At 42.8% G+C, this 16,756-nt stretch overlaps 1 protein-coding gene across 5 annotated transcripts in view; it reads left to right on the top strand.

Moving 5' to 3' along the window:
* The window catches only part of LOC140394181 (probable helicase with zinc finger domain), a 682,830-nt gene that overhangs the window by 164,196 nt on the left and 501,878 nt on the right, over positions 1 to 16,756 (top strand). For all 5 annotated transcript variants that reach the window (XM_072481139.1, XM_072481135.1, XM_072481136.1 and 2 more), the window contains one exon: positions 9,993 to 10,111. In XM_072481139.1, coding sequence (XP_072337240.1) covers positions 9,993 to 10,111 — 119 coding nt within the window. The remainder of the gene's footprint in view (positions 1 to 9,992; positions 10,112 to 16,756) is intronic.

The following is a 16,756-nucleotide window of genomic DNA, read 5'->3' as shown; positions in this document are numbered from 1 at the left end:
AGGTCGAAGGAACGTCAGAACTGTCAGCGAACGCGTCGCCCTGGTCGAGGCACACGCCTACCCAGAGCCAGGGCTTTACACTTAGCACAACCCCAGGAGGACGAGTGCATGCAGCTAAACTGCATTGCTGCACCAAGTAGCTCCCGTCTAGATCACCATCCAGGTAACTAGCCAACTGCTAGAGATGAAAATAGACACAGGAGCTGCTATTTTGATCATAGGTCAGCAAAAGTACTGGAAAGTCCATGCAGGGATCCAACGCGTGGACCTAAGGGACACAAAGGCATGATGTGATCTCGTCACACATCTTCTCTACTGAATAGTACTGTACTCCTGTATGCTTCACCCGATTCCTGTGTCTATGTATTTACATTGTGTACTTATGTATGCCCTATGTTTTTCTTTCATGTATGGAATGATCTGTCTCGACTGTACGCAGAACAATACTTTTCACTCTACCATGGTACATGTGGCAATAAAAACAAATCCAATCCGAGATTAGCGACATATACCGGCGAACCACTGGCCATTGCTGGAACAACAACTACTCCGGTTGTCTACGGGCAGCAATCCGTTTGTTTGCCACTGATAGTACGAAGGCCTGGATCCAGTCTGTTGGGCCGCAACTGGTTGCAGAGACGCCACCTGGATTGGCAGCAAAATGGGCACTGGTGGGTTGTACAAGTTCCTGGAAAAATACCTGGATGTTTTCCAAGATCGATGGGGAAAATAAAGGGAGCCATGGCCAAAATTTACATGAATCCAAAACCACAACCAAAGTATTTTGGGGCCCGCCCAGTCCCCTATGCCCTGTTGTCGAAAGTGGACGATGACCTCAGCCCGAGTCTTATTCATCCGTGGGAGTAGGCAGCATCTGTAGTCCTGGTGCTGAAACCGGATTAGACCATCCGCCTATGTGGTGGTAACAAATTGACAGTGAACAAGGCCTTCCAATTAGACGGGTACCAGATGCTGCGCATGGAGGACCTTTATGTAAAGTTAGCTGGGGGTAATTCTTCCTTCAAATTCGCCACGCATACCTCCAGTTGGAGTTGGATGAGGACTCCAGGAGATATGTGACCCTCAATACCCACAGGGGTCTGTAGAATTACACCAGGCCTCCATTAGGAGTATCATCCGTCTGTACAAGCAAGCCCTCCACACCTGAGAATACAACAGAGCTACGATCTTTTCTTGGACTGGTCAATTCACTCCGAATTTGGCAACTGTATTGGCACCACTACATGCACTCCTTGAAAAAGACATCAGATATGGGCATGGAGAGCGCTGCAGGAAGAGATGTTTGCCAAAGTAAAGTGACAACTGTTGTCCTCGAGGCTGCTAATGCATTACGACTCATCCATACCACTCCTGATCATGTGTGATGCCTCCCCTATGGGCTGGTGATATCCTACTGGATGGCCGATGGGATGGAGAGGCCAATAGTCTATGCATCAAGAACTTTGACCGACGCAGAGCACAGGTATGCTCAGATCGAAAAGGAAGGACTGGCCGTAGACACTGCGATCAAAAAGTTCCACCAATATGTTTATAGGCAGCACTTTGCAATAATAACAGGGTTCAACCCAGGAGACACTGTGTATATCCCAAATTTTGGAGACTGTGCCCAGTGGGTACCAGGGACCATAATGGAGAAGACTGGACCGGTCTTTGATATGGTAAAAACCAAGGAGCGGATGGTACGCAAACAAGTGGACCATCTTAAAGGTAGTGAACCTGCACCAGGGCCAGCCCCGTTAGATGAGCCAGTCCCAAGTCCCTTTTTTCTCATCATCCAGGGACCCAGGAGCAAGAATCCCCAAGGACCAGGATGCAGATATGCGTGAGATGGAAGATTCTGGGTCAGACATGGAGACCGAAGCATCCATAGTCTCAGAACACCGTTCGGATCAAGGAAAGACCACCGACAGCATCCCCCAGCAATTGATGTGGAAGCACCGCTCCCTGACGCGTTACGCACCCGACCTGGCTGCACTACCATTGGAAACTGAACCGCAGGTGAAGCGACGTAGAAGATCTCCTCCACCCTCAATGACAGTGGGCTTGCGGACTTCGGGGGTGAGGGGGGGAATATAATAACCCTCATGAGACCCTTGGGGATGACCCAATTGATCTCCCAGTGGGGCTCGAGGGGTACAAGCTCCCCTGCTGTGGAGTGGAGGTCTAAAAGTTGGGGCTCATGAACTAACTACTTAAAAGAGGCCAGGTTTGGAATCGGCAGATCGATATTCTGATGTATTGCATGCCATGTTGCTGTCTCATCCTTCTTTGACTAAAAAAACCTTTATGGTTATACCTTCTCGGGACTCCTGTGGATATTATAATATTTTCTACATTCCTCACAGTCTCCCATTTAAGACTGAGATGAGGAGGAATTTATTCTCTTGATCATTAGTCCTTGGAATTCTCTTTCCCAGAAAGCCGTGGAGACTGGGTGATTGAATATATTCAAGGCTGAATTAGACAGATTTTGATACAAGTGAGTTCAGCGTTATGGGATGCAGGAAGGAAAGTGTTTTTAAGGCCACAATCAGGCCAGTTATGATCTTATTGCATGACACAGTAGGTTTGTGGGCCAAATGATCCACTCCTACTTTTGTTTTGTATGTTATGTTCTTATGTATATTGTCGGGTGTTAAGTGTATGTAAGTGCTGAAGACTGCTATGCATTCACCTGCATGATGAGCAGAACTGAAATCTAGCTGCCAGCTCTGCAATATTTATCCAACTGATCTCCTTTGAGGTCAAAACATGGTTGATTGAAGAATTCAAAGAAATAAAATGTTTGTCCAATTAATAAGCAGCACGGTAAGGGCTTTAAATCATTGTATTTATTTTCTGCGTCACCATAAGATTGTAATTAATCACAGCACCATTATTGTAGATGCATATGCTTATGAGTCTGCTACTAGGAAAAGGAAGTCACTTTTAGAGTGTAAATGCAGAGGTCCTGGTGCCCGGGTCATGACTTTACTCTGGTTCTTAGCCGTACTGCCCCAGTCTGATCATCTTTTAAAAAGAATATGATAAAAACACAACAGCAGCAAGCATTTGAAAATACTACTGTGTGCAGATGTCTGGGAGTTTGTGGGCTGCCAACTGTCCCAAGTAAACATGTCTGCCGGAGTTGTCTCCACCTTGAACTTATCTGGCGCAGTGTCATTGAGCTGGAATGTGAGTGGAAGAAACTCTTGACACATAGGAGAGTGGGAGGAATTTCTAGACAGTTTTATCCAGAATACAGTCACATCCCAGAGGAAAGCATAGGTTCAGGAAAGGGAGCGGGATAGTGGGGTTTAGGAGATGCCCTGCAGAAACTGGTCCTGTCCAACAGGTTCAAAATACTTGCTACCTGTAAGAATAAGGAAAAAGACTACAGGAAGGGGAGCTGATTGAAATGTGCTGGTATAATTAGGGGATAATTGATGTCCTCTGCAGCCAAGAACAAGAATCCTGAAGGATCTCTCACCTACCTGGTGTCAGGGTAAGGGATATCTCACCGTGGCTGGAGAGGAATTTCGAAAGAGGGGATAAATCAAGTTAAAAGCAAATTAGTGCGGATGCTGGAATCTGAAACCGAAGAGAAAATGCTGGAAAATCTCAGCAGGTGTGGCAGCATCTGTAGGGAGAGAAAAGAGTTAATGTTTCGAGTCCAGATGACCCTTTTCTCTCCCTACAGATGCTGCCAGATCTGCTGAGATTTCCCAGCATTTTCTCTTTGGTTAAATCAAGTTGTTGCAATCCATGTTGGAACAAACAGCATGAGTAGCAACTAAGAAGAGGTCCTCCTGAAAGAGTAACTAGATTTGGGCTCTAAATTATAAATCAGGACCTTGAAGATAATCTCTGGATTATTGCCCATGATACATGCAAATTGGCATAGCAGGAGACTGATCATGCGGCTGGAGGGCTGATGTAAGAAGAAGCTGTTCCTATACATGAGATATTGGCACCAGTTCTGGGACAGGAGCTGATGAAATGGACTCCTTGCAAACTGGGATAGTTATAGAGAGAATGTTTTCTCCAGTGGGGAAGAGTATAACTAGGGACCAGATATCAAGAAATCCAAAGGCAATTCAGAAGAAACTGATTTACCAAAGAGTATGAGACTGTGGAACGCTCTACCATGGGGAGTGGTTGAAGCAAATCAGATAGATCAGAGTTCTTCAAACTTTTTTTCCGGAGACCCATTTTTACCAACCGGCCAACCTTCGGGACCCAACCCGGCCGGCCTTTGCGACCCACGCCTGCCGACCAGCGCGACCCACGCCGGCACGACCCACCATTTTCTTTTGCCTTGTTTGGTGCTGACAAAAATGGAGGAAATGGTTTTGGGTCCCTTTGGCCCTTGTACACGCTCCTCCAATGGAACCTGTTGGATGAAGGTGAAGCCTTTTTGTGTTGGAAAGTATGGAGTCTCCATCTGTCCAAAGTTCTGAATTTTTTTCCTGTAAAATTTTATCAAATAAACCCCCCCCCCCCGAACTTGTAAAAAAAACAAAATGAATAAAATAAATGAAAAAAATAGAAATTAAATGAATAAATTAAATGAATAAAAACCACTACAGAACTTGTAAAACAGAAAGCTGCAACTGTTTAAAAAAACTAGCGGCCGCACTGCGCATGCGTGCCTGATTATATGCGTATGCGCAATGCGGGCAAGTTTTTTTTTAACATGTTCGCGGCCCATTGCAGCCGGCGTTATGAAAAGCTGGCTGCTGCGTGGGGATTTGCGCGATCGGGAGCGCCGCGGACAACGGCTCCGCGACCCTCCCGACACCCGCCCGCGACCCACCCATGGGTCGCGCCCCCGACTTTGAAGAACACCGAGATAGATGCATTAAAGGAGAAGTTAGACAAGCAAATGAGGGAGAAGGGAATAGTGGTCTACAATAATAGATTTAAATGAGGATAGATGGGAGGTGGCTAGAGTGGAACATGAACACTGCATGGACTGTTCCGGCTGAGTGGTCTGTTTTGTGTCATGTATCCTATGTAATCCTTTGTAATAACTACAATGAATGATAGATTGACTTCAGTTAGGCTGCATCCATTGACCTGTTGAGGCCTTTTCATGGGTGCCCCCTGCTATGGCTGGGCACAAGAACACAGAAAATAGGAGCAGGGGTAAACCATATGGCCCATTGAGCCTGTTCCACCATTCAGTGTCATCATGGGCTTCAACTTCGCTTTCCTGCCAGCCCCCCATATCTCTTGATTTTCTGACCAAAAATCTGACCGTCAGTCTTTAAGTATAGTCAGCAATAGAGCATCCACAATCCTCAAAGATTCCCAACCTTTTCAGTGAAGTAATTTCTCTTTCTCCTCTGTCCTAAATGACCGATCCCTATATCCTGAGACTGTGCTCCTGTGTTAGTCTTCTGCCAGCAGAAAAAACGTAACAGTTATCTACCCTATCAAGCCCCTTCAGAATCTTGTGTGTTTCAATGAGATCACTTCACATTCGTCTAAATTCCTGAGAATACAGGCCCAATTTACTCAGTCTTTTATCATAGGACAACACTCTTATCTCAGGGTCCAATCTAATGAATCGTCAATGTACTGCCTCCAGTGTAAGTATGTCAGTATATCCTTGCTTAAATATGATACTCAAGCTCTGTACAATGTAACAAGATCTCCTTATTCTTATATTCTAATCTTACAATAAAGCCCAACATGCCTTTTTGTTTGTTGTATCTGTAAGCTAACTTGTGTTTCTTGTAGGAGCACACCCAAGTCTCTTTGTACATCAACATTTACAAATTTCAAGCCTTTTAAAAATATTTTGCTTTTCTATTCCTATGACGAAAATGCATAATCTCCCACTTTCCCACATTCTCGTAACAGCCTCCCCGAACAGGTGCCGGAATGTGGCGACTGGGGACTTTTCACAGTAACTTCATTTGAAGCCTACTTGTGACAATAAGCGATTTTCATTCATTCATTTCATTCATTCTATTCCATCTGCCATCTTGTTCTGCATTTACTTAACCTGCCTTCTTGCAGTCTTTCTCTGCCCTCTTCATGGCTTGCATCCCTACATTAGGAAACTGAGATACATTACTCTGTCACTTTGTCCAAGTCATTAATTTAGATCGTAAATAGCTGAAGCTCCAGCACTGATTCTTGCAGCATTCCACCAGTCACAATCTGCCAGCTTGAGAATGCCTGATTTATGCATACTTTTTGCATTAACAATCTTCTGTCCATACTAATATAATGCCCTCATTTCCATGAACCCTCATGTGGCTTATTAAACTTTTGTGTGGCACCTTTATCAAATGTCTTTTGAAGTTCAGGCATGCTACATCCACTGGTTCCCCTTTATCTACCCTATTGGTTACATCCTCAAAAAGTCTAATAAATTTGTTAAACACTATTTCCGTTTCTAAAACTCAGTTGACTTTGTCTGATCATACTATGATCTTCCAAGTGCATTGTTAAGATTTTCTTAATAATAGATGCTAGCTCTTTCTTGAAGACTGAAGCTAACTGACCTGCAGTTCCTTGTTTTTTCTCTGCCTCCTTTCATGAATAGTGGTGTTACATTTACTAACTACGAGCGCTCTAAATTTGAAATCCATACTCAAAGTGACCATTTACTCTTAAGGAGAGGTTAACAATGCATTGGCTTAACTTTTACCTGGATAATGCCAAATTGAAACATTGCTTGGCCTATGATCTTATGAAGGTGTTGCCGAAGGAGGGGCCTAAATTACAATTATAGCAACTGTCACTAGGATCTGCAATCCAGATGGATTAATGAGCTGCTGAGTGTTTGGTGATTGAATCCTCCATTGAGATGCCCTGAGGTTTACAATTACAACAGTTAGTTTGAGAGGAGGGGTTGGCTCGTCACAATACCTGTAGGTCGCTGGAGCATGGATGGAAGTTTCAGCTCATGGATGAGGCAATAGATTGAGTAGAACGTACACTTTCCAGTGTGCAATGTAGGAGGATTCGGAAGGAGAGTGGTGTCAATCTTCTCATAAATATGTAATTTGACATCTGGATTGCAGGAGCAGATTGGTGCTCTTTTTAATGAGTTCCCCACTGACGTAGCTGCACATTTTGCAGATTATTGAGTTTTGTGAGGTCAGTGGACAGCTCCTTCATTTGATGCTCTCCATCTTCCATTCCCATTTACAAGCCAGCTCTCTTTCTTTCTGTCACAACTTGTAAGAAAATAATAATAGCTTATTGTCACAAGTAGGCTTCAATGAAGTTACTGTGAAAAGCCCCTAGTCGCCACATTCCGGTGCCTGTTCGGGAAGGCCAGTATGGGAATTGAACCTGCGCTGCTGGCATTGTTCTGCATTATAAGCCAGCTGTTTAGCCTACTGGAAAATGTGTAGTTTATCAATTTAAATGGGTGACACATATTGCATAATTTCCAAAGATAGTAAAATAAATCACACTCCTAAATTGTTACTACAGATTGTTTTGCTTTTGGATAATTTTGGGTGGGGATATTGGTGTCATGACTATCAGTGAGAATCAAATTTGCTATAATGGGGCATGGTCAGTCAATAATGAGAAAATCAGATATTTTGATTAAAATGATGAGAATTTTCTTCAGGGTTAAATTGTATGTCTGTAAGAACAGATATCAGCTGAAACTTTACAAAATACGATATGCATTATGGAGAGTGAAAGGAAACCACTTTTGGGGTCATGCTGCTGATCAAAATGCCTCTGTTTATAAGGCGGTCCAGCAGTTCACATACAGTTCCTATTAAGGAGGTTATATTAAGAACGTTAGGGGCTGCCTGTCACTTGGACTCATTTTGCTACCTTAGTTGAGGAAAGCTGGCAGTTGCATAATCCCAGTTGCTCAGTTTGTGGCTGTGTTTATTCTGCTTGGGGACAGGTGAATTATTTCAGTTCTTGGATTATGTCTGGGCTTTTTACTTTGAGACAATTGCTACCATCATTTTGTGTCTCGGGATGTTCAAGCGACTTTATTCACTTTGAAAGCAAAATACAGAGGCTGAAAATCTGAAATATCAACAGAAAATGGTGGAAATACTCAGCAGGTCAGGTAACAACTGTGGAGAGAGTGAGAAACCGTTCACATTTCAAGTTGATGATCCCTTATCAGAACTAATCTGATGAAATATCAACTTGAAATGTTAGCTTGTTTTTCTTTTGATAGATGCTGCCTGATCTGGTTCCACCGTTTCTGTTTTTATTCACTTGTTTGATCAATAGTCTCTGATTTGGCATTTCTAGATGTGGAAATGCATGTAAGTGGTGTACCTTAAAGCAATTAAATCTGACTGAATGAATACTTTATTAATGATATCATGTTGAGAGTTAAATTGTTGGATAGCTTTTTTTGTGTTTCCAGTCAGTTTATATTGGTCTCTGTGGTTCGACACAACTGTTCACTGATGTCATGGACTAAATCTCTTTCCAACTGTTTGGTTCAGGATTTTACAGAGGGAAGCTGCTGATGCAAAACATAATGAGTGCGTGGTATAGAGGCAAATCTTTAAACTTTGCAAGCACTGAGATTTTATCAATCTTTACAAGGTTGGACAGCCTCGAGGTTCATTTTGGGAATCATTTTTATTTTCCATCAGCCTTAACAAAAGGATGGGTCACTGATATGCTGCTGGGATAACTATTTGCAAGGAGTTGCATGAATGCATCTCTCTCTCTCGCACTCTCTCTTTTTCTTTTTCTCGCACACACACACACACACTCACTCTTTCACCCTCTGTCTCTTACCTTGCACCCTACCTATACTTCAATTCACCTAAAACTCTGCTGCCTGTAATCTTTTGCACACAAACTTCAGCTCAACCCCTTCACTGCCTGTTCTGCTTACTTGCAACTCCTAGTCTTCATGGCCTCCCCTCTCTTAGTCTCTAACCTGAGTTAACTAGCAATATCACCCCCTCCCCCACAAGGCCAGCAGCAGGGGTTCAATTCCTGTACCAGCTTACCCGAACAGGCGCCGGAATGTGGCGACTAGGGGCTTTTCACAGTAACTTCATACCTGTGACAGTAAAAGGATATTATTATTATTATCTATGTCTTCATAGGACCATAAGACATAGGAGCAGAGTTAGGTCACTCGGCCCATTGAGTCTGCTCCGCCATTCAATCATGGTTAATATTTTTCTCATTCCCATCCTCCTGCCTTTTCCCCATAACCCATAATCCCCTTATTAATCAAGAACCTATCTATCTCTGTCTTAAAGACACTTAGTGATTTGGCTTCCACAGCCGTCTGCGGCAAAGAGTTCCACGGATTCACCACCCTCTGGCTGAAGAAATTCTTCCTCATCTCTGTTTGAAAGGATCGTCCCTTTAGTCTGAGATTATGCCCTCTGGTTCTAGTTTTTCCAACAAGTGGAAATATCCTCTTTACGTCCACTATCCAGCCTCGCAGTATCCTGTAAACTTCAATAGGATCCCCCTCGTCCTTCTAAACTCCAACGAGTACAGACCCAGAGTCCTCAACCGTTCCTGATACAGCAAGCTCTTCATTCCAGGGATCATTCTTGTGAACCCCATTGGTGTCCAATCCTTTTTTGGCTACTCCTCTGTGAGACCAATTGGGATAAAAGTGCCATGTAAAGGTAAATGTTTGTGTTGAGACTTGGTCAGCTTATGTTAATAATGGACTTTTAATTTTTATTAATGCTTGCAGTGTACTTCTTAAAATTCATTATGATAAGTACACATCCTGGGATGGGAGTGTCAGAAAGGATTCGAGGGCATCCTTTGTTTTATGTTGCATGATGGGTCCAATATCATTGAATAGTCATCATTCCTGGTGATTAGCAGACTCCATTGAGAAGCTCAGCAAAAAAAACATTTGCTTGAAATGATGCATTCAAGTCATTGTTAGCTGTAGGTAACCTAAGACTGAAGATTAAATATTTTCTAATAAATATTGTACAGTAGTTTTGAGCTCTTTGCAGATTCCCTTTTGCTTTAAATGTGTTGTTTCTCCACAGGCTACTTTACACACATTTTAGTGGATGATGCTTCTCGAGCAATTGAGTGTGAAACCATTGTGGCCCTTGGGTTGGCTGATAAAACCACTAGAATAGTCCTGGCTGGAGATCCTATGCAGGTATATCTTACTACAAAATATTTTATTTTAATATTGACAGTTTGTTACACTGAAATAGGTCTATGATCACAAAGTGCTTGGTTCATCACGAAAGGGATGATGCCTCTGATTCCTACTAAATATAGTCAGAATTCAGTCATTTCTCGAATTTCAGGTTGCACTTCTCAGTGCAAGTTGAATAATTTTACTTATACCTTTCTGTATAAATACTGTGCCCGTGCAGTGGTTGATGCAGAGATAAAGTAAATATTTCACTACTGTTTCAATTAAACTTTTGCCTAACTTTGTAATTCGTGAATATTTGTAGAAATAAATTCATATGCTGATTTTAAAAATCAGTTTAATGCCTATTACAGTGCTTTCCAAAAATACAATCTTTCTCCCCTAAACCTGAATTACAAATGCCAAACTTCTAATTCTAAATGGCCTTGGTTGTCCCATTATTAGATCTTAATTAAGATGTTTCAAGTCATGAATACAGAAAGACACATTTATTTTGTATTCCATTGATATGCCTGTTTGTGGTAGGAATCAAATGTTCTACAGTTCTAATTTGATTAATTTCCCATGATTTCACATGGTTAATCTGTACACTTCTGTTTCTATGTCCAAAGCAATTTCCAAAAAATCAGGTTACTTTTGAGTTTTTTTTAAAAGCTGCAATCTCTGACAGTCTGACATGTTTAATTCAATTTTTCTGTGCCTGGAATGGTAAAACCTATAGTTAGATTCATTCTGGACAAAGCTGCTTATTGGTGTGAAGGCTGTGGGTAGCAGTGTTGCTTCATAGCTCCAGGGTCCCAGGTTCGATTCCCGGCTTGGGTCACTGTCTGCGTGGAGTCTGCACGTTCTCCCTGTGTCTGCGTGGTTTCCTCCGGGTGCTCCGGTTTCCTCCCACAGTCCTGAAAGAAGTGCTGTTAGGTGAATTGGATATTCTGAATTCTCCCTCTGTGTACTGGAATGTGGTGACTAGGGGCTTTTCACAGCAACTTCATCGCAGTGTTAAATGTAAGCCAACTCCCCGAATTTACTGTATTATTAATGGACAGCGAATGCTGAGAGGGTGCGGGGATGGGTGAGAGGATGGGGGGGACTCCCAGTGGGTTAGAATGGAGGAGAGTCTATGCAGGGGGTCGGGGTTGAGGAAGTTTTCAACAGCGGCGCTCCTGATGGCCCCAGGGAAATACTCAGCAAGTCCGGTGGTAGTGGCGACGCTCAGGATCTGGAGGCAGTTGTGCAGCACTTTAGGTTGTGGGTGGGGCTGAGGGAAATACCGATTCGAGGTAATCATAGATTTGAACCAGGGAGGTGGGATGGGTATTTTCGCAGATTGGAGGAGAAGGTAGTTAGGGTATTAAAGGATTTGTTTCTGGGAGGCTGGTTTGCGAAGTTGGAGGATCTGGGGGAGAAATATGGGTTGGGGCAGGGGGAGATGTTGAGATATATGCAGGTCTGAAATTTTGCCAGGAAGGAGGTATAGACCTTTCCGATAGCACGGCCCCCACACTCTTGGAAGAAATATTGACAGTGGGGGGATTGGAGAAAGGGGTGGTGTCGGCGAATTTATGGGGTTATTCTGGGAGAAGATAAGGTATGGGATTAAGGCAAAATGAGAGGAAGAGTTCGGGAGGGCATGGAGGAGGGGTTGTGGTGTGAGATGTTTCAGAGGGTGAATGCCTCAACTTCGTGCGCGTGGTTGGGGCTGATACAGTTGAAGATGGTGTTATATGGCGCACCTCACAAGGGCGAGGATGAGCTGACTATTTGAGGGGGTGGAGGATGTTTGTGAATGATGTGGGGCACAGGTCCCGCAAATCACATTCATTTTGGTCCTGCCCAAAACTGGAGGGCATTGGAGGGAAGTCTTAATGGTAATCTCAAGGGCGATGCATGTGAGACTCTAATCAGGTCCCCTAGAAGCCACATTTGGGGTATCAGATTGGCCGGGGTTGGAAGCGGGTGTGGAGGCAGATGTCTTGGCCTTCACCTCGCTGATTGCCCGAAGGCGGATTCTGTTGGAGTGGAGGTCGGCTTCTCCGCCCTGTGCCTCGGCGTGGTGGGAGGACCTGCTGGAGTTCATAACACTCGAGAAAGTAAAGTTCGAGTTGAGAGGGAGGATGGAAGGGTTCTACAACCCATGGGCCTTGTTGTTCACGCATTTTCACGAGTTGGGTGACATCGAACATTAGGGCGGGGTTGGGGCCGGGGTTTGGAATGTATAAATTAATAATTCTTTTTCATTGGTGTTTTGTATTCAAAATGTTGGGAGCTGTTTGAGGGTGGGTGGGATGATGGGATTGTTGGCTAAGGGATTGCCATTGTATTTGTTGTTATTGTTAATTATTTGTTGTTTTAAATATTGTGAAAAAGGAGGAGAATAAAACTATTTATTTAAAAATGTAAACCTACTTGTGACAATAAAGATTATTACATTAAATTGAAGGCTGATTCAGTTACAGTTGTGTTTCTATTGTGCTTAGAAAGGGCTATGGCGTGAAGTGTAAATAAATAGGCCAGCAGAGGTATGCAGTGTTGCTTAGCAACTGGGGCTTTGTAAGATAGAGAAGCTTTTATGTTCTTGCTGAATTTGTCAGCAGTTTGGAGACAAGATATTGGGGAATGACCATGTCTTAACTTTGCCCGGATAAAGACTGGACAGGATGGGAAGCTGGAAAGAGGCAGCTTTCTAAAGTACAGGTTACAGTCCAGATAACCAGTGAATTGGGTCAGAAAGATTGTTTAAGCCACCTGAAGTTAAGAGAACTGAGATCAAGGAATTGTTCAGAAGAATTCAAGGAAGGGTAAACACAATGTTCTGATTTAAAGAGACAAATATAATAACTAGATTTAAAGTGGAATGTCAGACTTCAGAGGTAGATAAAATTCTGAATCCAGTTTAATGCAATTTGTGAATCAAGAGATAAAACAACTGTGAGCAATTTGGGCAGCAGTCAAGACAAGGGATTGGTGTAAAATACTGGACTGCATTTACTGTTAAAAGTGGAAGTATGATTTGGAAAAACTGGTCTGCGTTTCGCAATGCAAACCGCTAAGAGAAAGTATTATTCTGAGAAGATTTTAAAGCGTGTTTTTGGGAGTACTGTTTTGAAACTCTCATGTGATTATCATCTGAACGGATTCTGAGAACAAATCCATAGACACTAATTTGGATTCCGAGTGGAGCATGTGCATTTGACCACAGCCATCTTAAGTGCTTGAAAGGGACCTTTTCAGTTTGTATAATAATCCAACTTTTCATGTTTAACAAATGTTTTTTTTCTTAGCATCTTGTGACTGTTCCTCCATGTTTTATTTTTTTTTAAAGTAAAAGTTACGGTCTTTTGAGCCTGGGTTCATTTCTGGGATCTTCCAGTTATAACAGCAACTGGGATCGTAATACTCAATTAAAGCCACTCTTTAGGTGCTTTTATATTGTGAGATTTAAAAAAGTTTTTATTGGATTTTCATATTTTATATTCAACAATTCCTAAGTTATAAATGACAGAACTTCACAAAGAGGAAAAAAAGAAAAACAGAAACCAACACATATCTTTATCTCTGATTGCCAGCGCACATAAAATGCCAGCTTGGCACATTGGCAGTGCCAACCTGGCATCCTGGCAGTGACCCCGTCAACAGGCAGTGACACCTGTGCACCATGGCAGTGCCAGGCTGGGTACCACTCTGCCCAAAGGGCATGCACCTGGAGGCCTCCGATCCCTTGGGAGATCCCCATGAGTGCCATTCCGACTGGTCCCTGTTTGTGGAGACCAGTGCTGAACAGCACTTGCCCAAGATCTACTAGACAAAGGAGATGGATCCCAATACCTTGGGTACCTCAGGAATCTGCACAGTGAGACTAGCTCTCTCACTCTAATATGCAGATATGCTTAAAGGTGATCCCACCCACAATGGGTATCTCCTGGCTTTTATCGGCCATACCTGTGCTGCGGTGCACTGCTTTTCAGGTGCAGTGTGGCCATTAGATCGTGCCCATTGTGAACCATGAAGTGGAGAGTGGTGGACTACAAGACAACATGGAGAGGTTGGTGGAATGGGTGTACACGTGACAGATTAAATTTTGCAGGAGTATGAAGTGATGAATTTTGGAAGGAAATATGAGGAGAAGTAAGATAAACTGAAGGGTATCATTATAAAAGGGATGCCAGAGTAGAGAGAAGCATGGGTATATATGTGCAAATTGTTAAAGGTGGTAGGGTATATTGAGAAATTGGTTAAACAGATATACGGGATCCTGGGTTTTAATAAATTGAGGTTTACAAGGAAGTTACGATGATGCTTTATAACGCTCTAATTTGGACTCGGCTGGAATGATTTGGCCGTACAACCCAGGCAGGCTCTTCTGGTTCCACCGACTGTGCACCCTTGCTGTGGGTTTCCCGGCAGTGAGGGGTGCATTCAACGGGAAACCCCGTTGACAATGGCAGGACCAGAAGAGTCCGCCAAAGGCCAATGACGGGCTGCCGCCACTGCTGCCTAATCCCGGAGGGTATGCGGAAAATCCTGTCCATCATGTCCATTTCTGGGCACCACAGTTCGTGAAGGCTTGACAGGGTCTCCAGAGAATGTTTAAGACAGTGCGGTTGTGCTCCTTAAAGAAGAGTAGGTTGAGAAGAGATTTGAAAGAGTTGTTCAAAATCATAAAGGATTTGGAGAGAGTTGATAGCTGAAATTGTTCCCATTCACAGAAGGATCGAGAACCAGAGGACATCTGAAAAGAAAAACTGTGACATAAGGAGGAATTTATTACACAGTTGTTAGGATCTGGATGTGGTGGAAGCAAAATGAATTGTGCCTTTTAAAAGCATTTTGCATAAGCACCTGATGAGAAAATGAAAATTGCTGGGCCTTGGGGAAAGAGAGGGAGCATGGACTAGCAGAGTTGCTCTTGCAGAGAGCTGGCATGGACACAATGAGCCGAATGGCTTCTTCTGTGCTCCAACTATTCTGTGTTGTTGCTCTGCCTGTTCAAGGATTTTTTTCTTTGATAGCATTGTACCTGCAGTTATATGGTTTACATGAAAACATACGGTGGGATAATTTATACAATAAGAAGGGAACAATATAAGTTGGGCAAGATTCAATAATGTTATCTTTCAGGGGTTTAAAAAAAGGAAAATGGGTTCTCTCTGCTGGCTGAGTTTACTTATCTGATGAACAGATGAACCAAACTGATCTGGAGAGTTTCAGGTTCTATCCTAGACCATGCTGGGCTCAGCTGCTAATTCTAGTGAAGCAAGTCAGACTCTAATTGTTTGAGTTAAGGAGTATATAACTGGCTGGGCTTCTTGTCAGTCAATATTGCTGGAAAAATTTATATAAAAGCAGAAAATGCTGGAAACACTCAGCAGGCCGGCCTGCGTGTGTGGAGATAGAAACAGAGTTAATGGTTTTGGTTGATTGCCTTTAATAAGAACCTTTAATAAGAAAAACTGAAGTTGGGTGAGGGGAGATTTATGGTTTCGCTGAGATTCTCTTTCTATACTCTCATTCTTGGCAATAGCTTGCATGTTTATTATCAAATCTTAAGCAAAAGTCTTGTCCATTTTGTTGAGCTATTGGAGAATGGCAGGTAACTATAGAACTTCAGCCAGAAAATGGTAAGCGAAAATAGTCAGTGGACTAAAGAATCCAGCTCCTTTTTGGCCCTCCCTTCTCCTTAATCCAATGGATGTTATTCCTTTTACTGGGTAAAGTTCTGCCATCATGGTTTTATTGGTGTTGGGAAGCTTCTGTGTGACAGATGTCTAATATTATATAATGTTCTGAAATTGATATTGATCGATTAAGAAGTAAATTGTTCTCTTGTCTTTCTAAATGCCATGTTGCAGCAGGACAATTCCTTCTAACAATGTAACGAAAAATATGATTACGGAACCGTGCACTTCAGTTCCCTGGCGCCCTAGGAGATGCTATGGTGGCAGTTACTGAGCCCAACAGTGTGAGGGAGTTGAATGAACAGAGTTGAAATGACTTGCTTACTGCTCCAAATTCACTGCCTCCCACCATGCCACCCTTGCATAAATGACTATTTGCTGATTATCAACTTCTTCACAATATTTTGTTCAGTTTATATGTGGCATAAGCAATTGATAAAAATGAGTTGCTTTCTAAGTGAAAAATAAAAGCTCAATTGCCTGGCTTAGATTAATCCTGCATGTATGAAATGTAGAATGAAATATCTGCAATGAAAGGATTGAGATACAGTTATAGTTGTGAATTACTGTCTCATTTTATGCAAGGGAGCACAGAACGCAACTGAATCTGGTTTAGGTGTTTCTTTTAAAAATTGCACCCTAATGTTTGAAAACTAATCACTACTCCCCTCAGACCAACTAAATAGGCCCTTATGTTGTTAACCAAAGTCACTGGAGACATCTCTCGGCCCACACAGACATTTTACCATCAGCTAAATAGATTCAATTTTAAGTTATGTAGTTTTGCAAAGAACACATCTTAGCTGTGGGTAGAAAGTGTGATGTGAGATTTTGCATTCCTCTTGAGCTCTCATAAACCCACAGACCAGTCCTGCAGCACCATTATTATCCTTTGTCTTGGCAATTCTAGCGCTCGTCACTGGCTTTTTCAAGAGTACCTGCTCTGAGTCACTTATTGTTCAGTGAT

The sequence above is a fragment of the Scyliorhinus torazame genome, chromosome 17 (genome assembly GCF_047496885.1).
Source record: "Scyliorhinus torazame isolate Kashiwa2021f chromosome 17, sScyTor2.1, whole genome shotgun sequence".
Taxonomy (NCBI): domain Eukaryota; kingdom Metazoa; phylum Chordata; class Chondrichthyes; order Carcharhiniformes; family Scyliorhinidae; genus Scyliorhinus; species Scyliorhinus torazame.
This window is presented reverse-complemented; position numbering and strand designations above follow the sequence as displayed.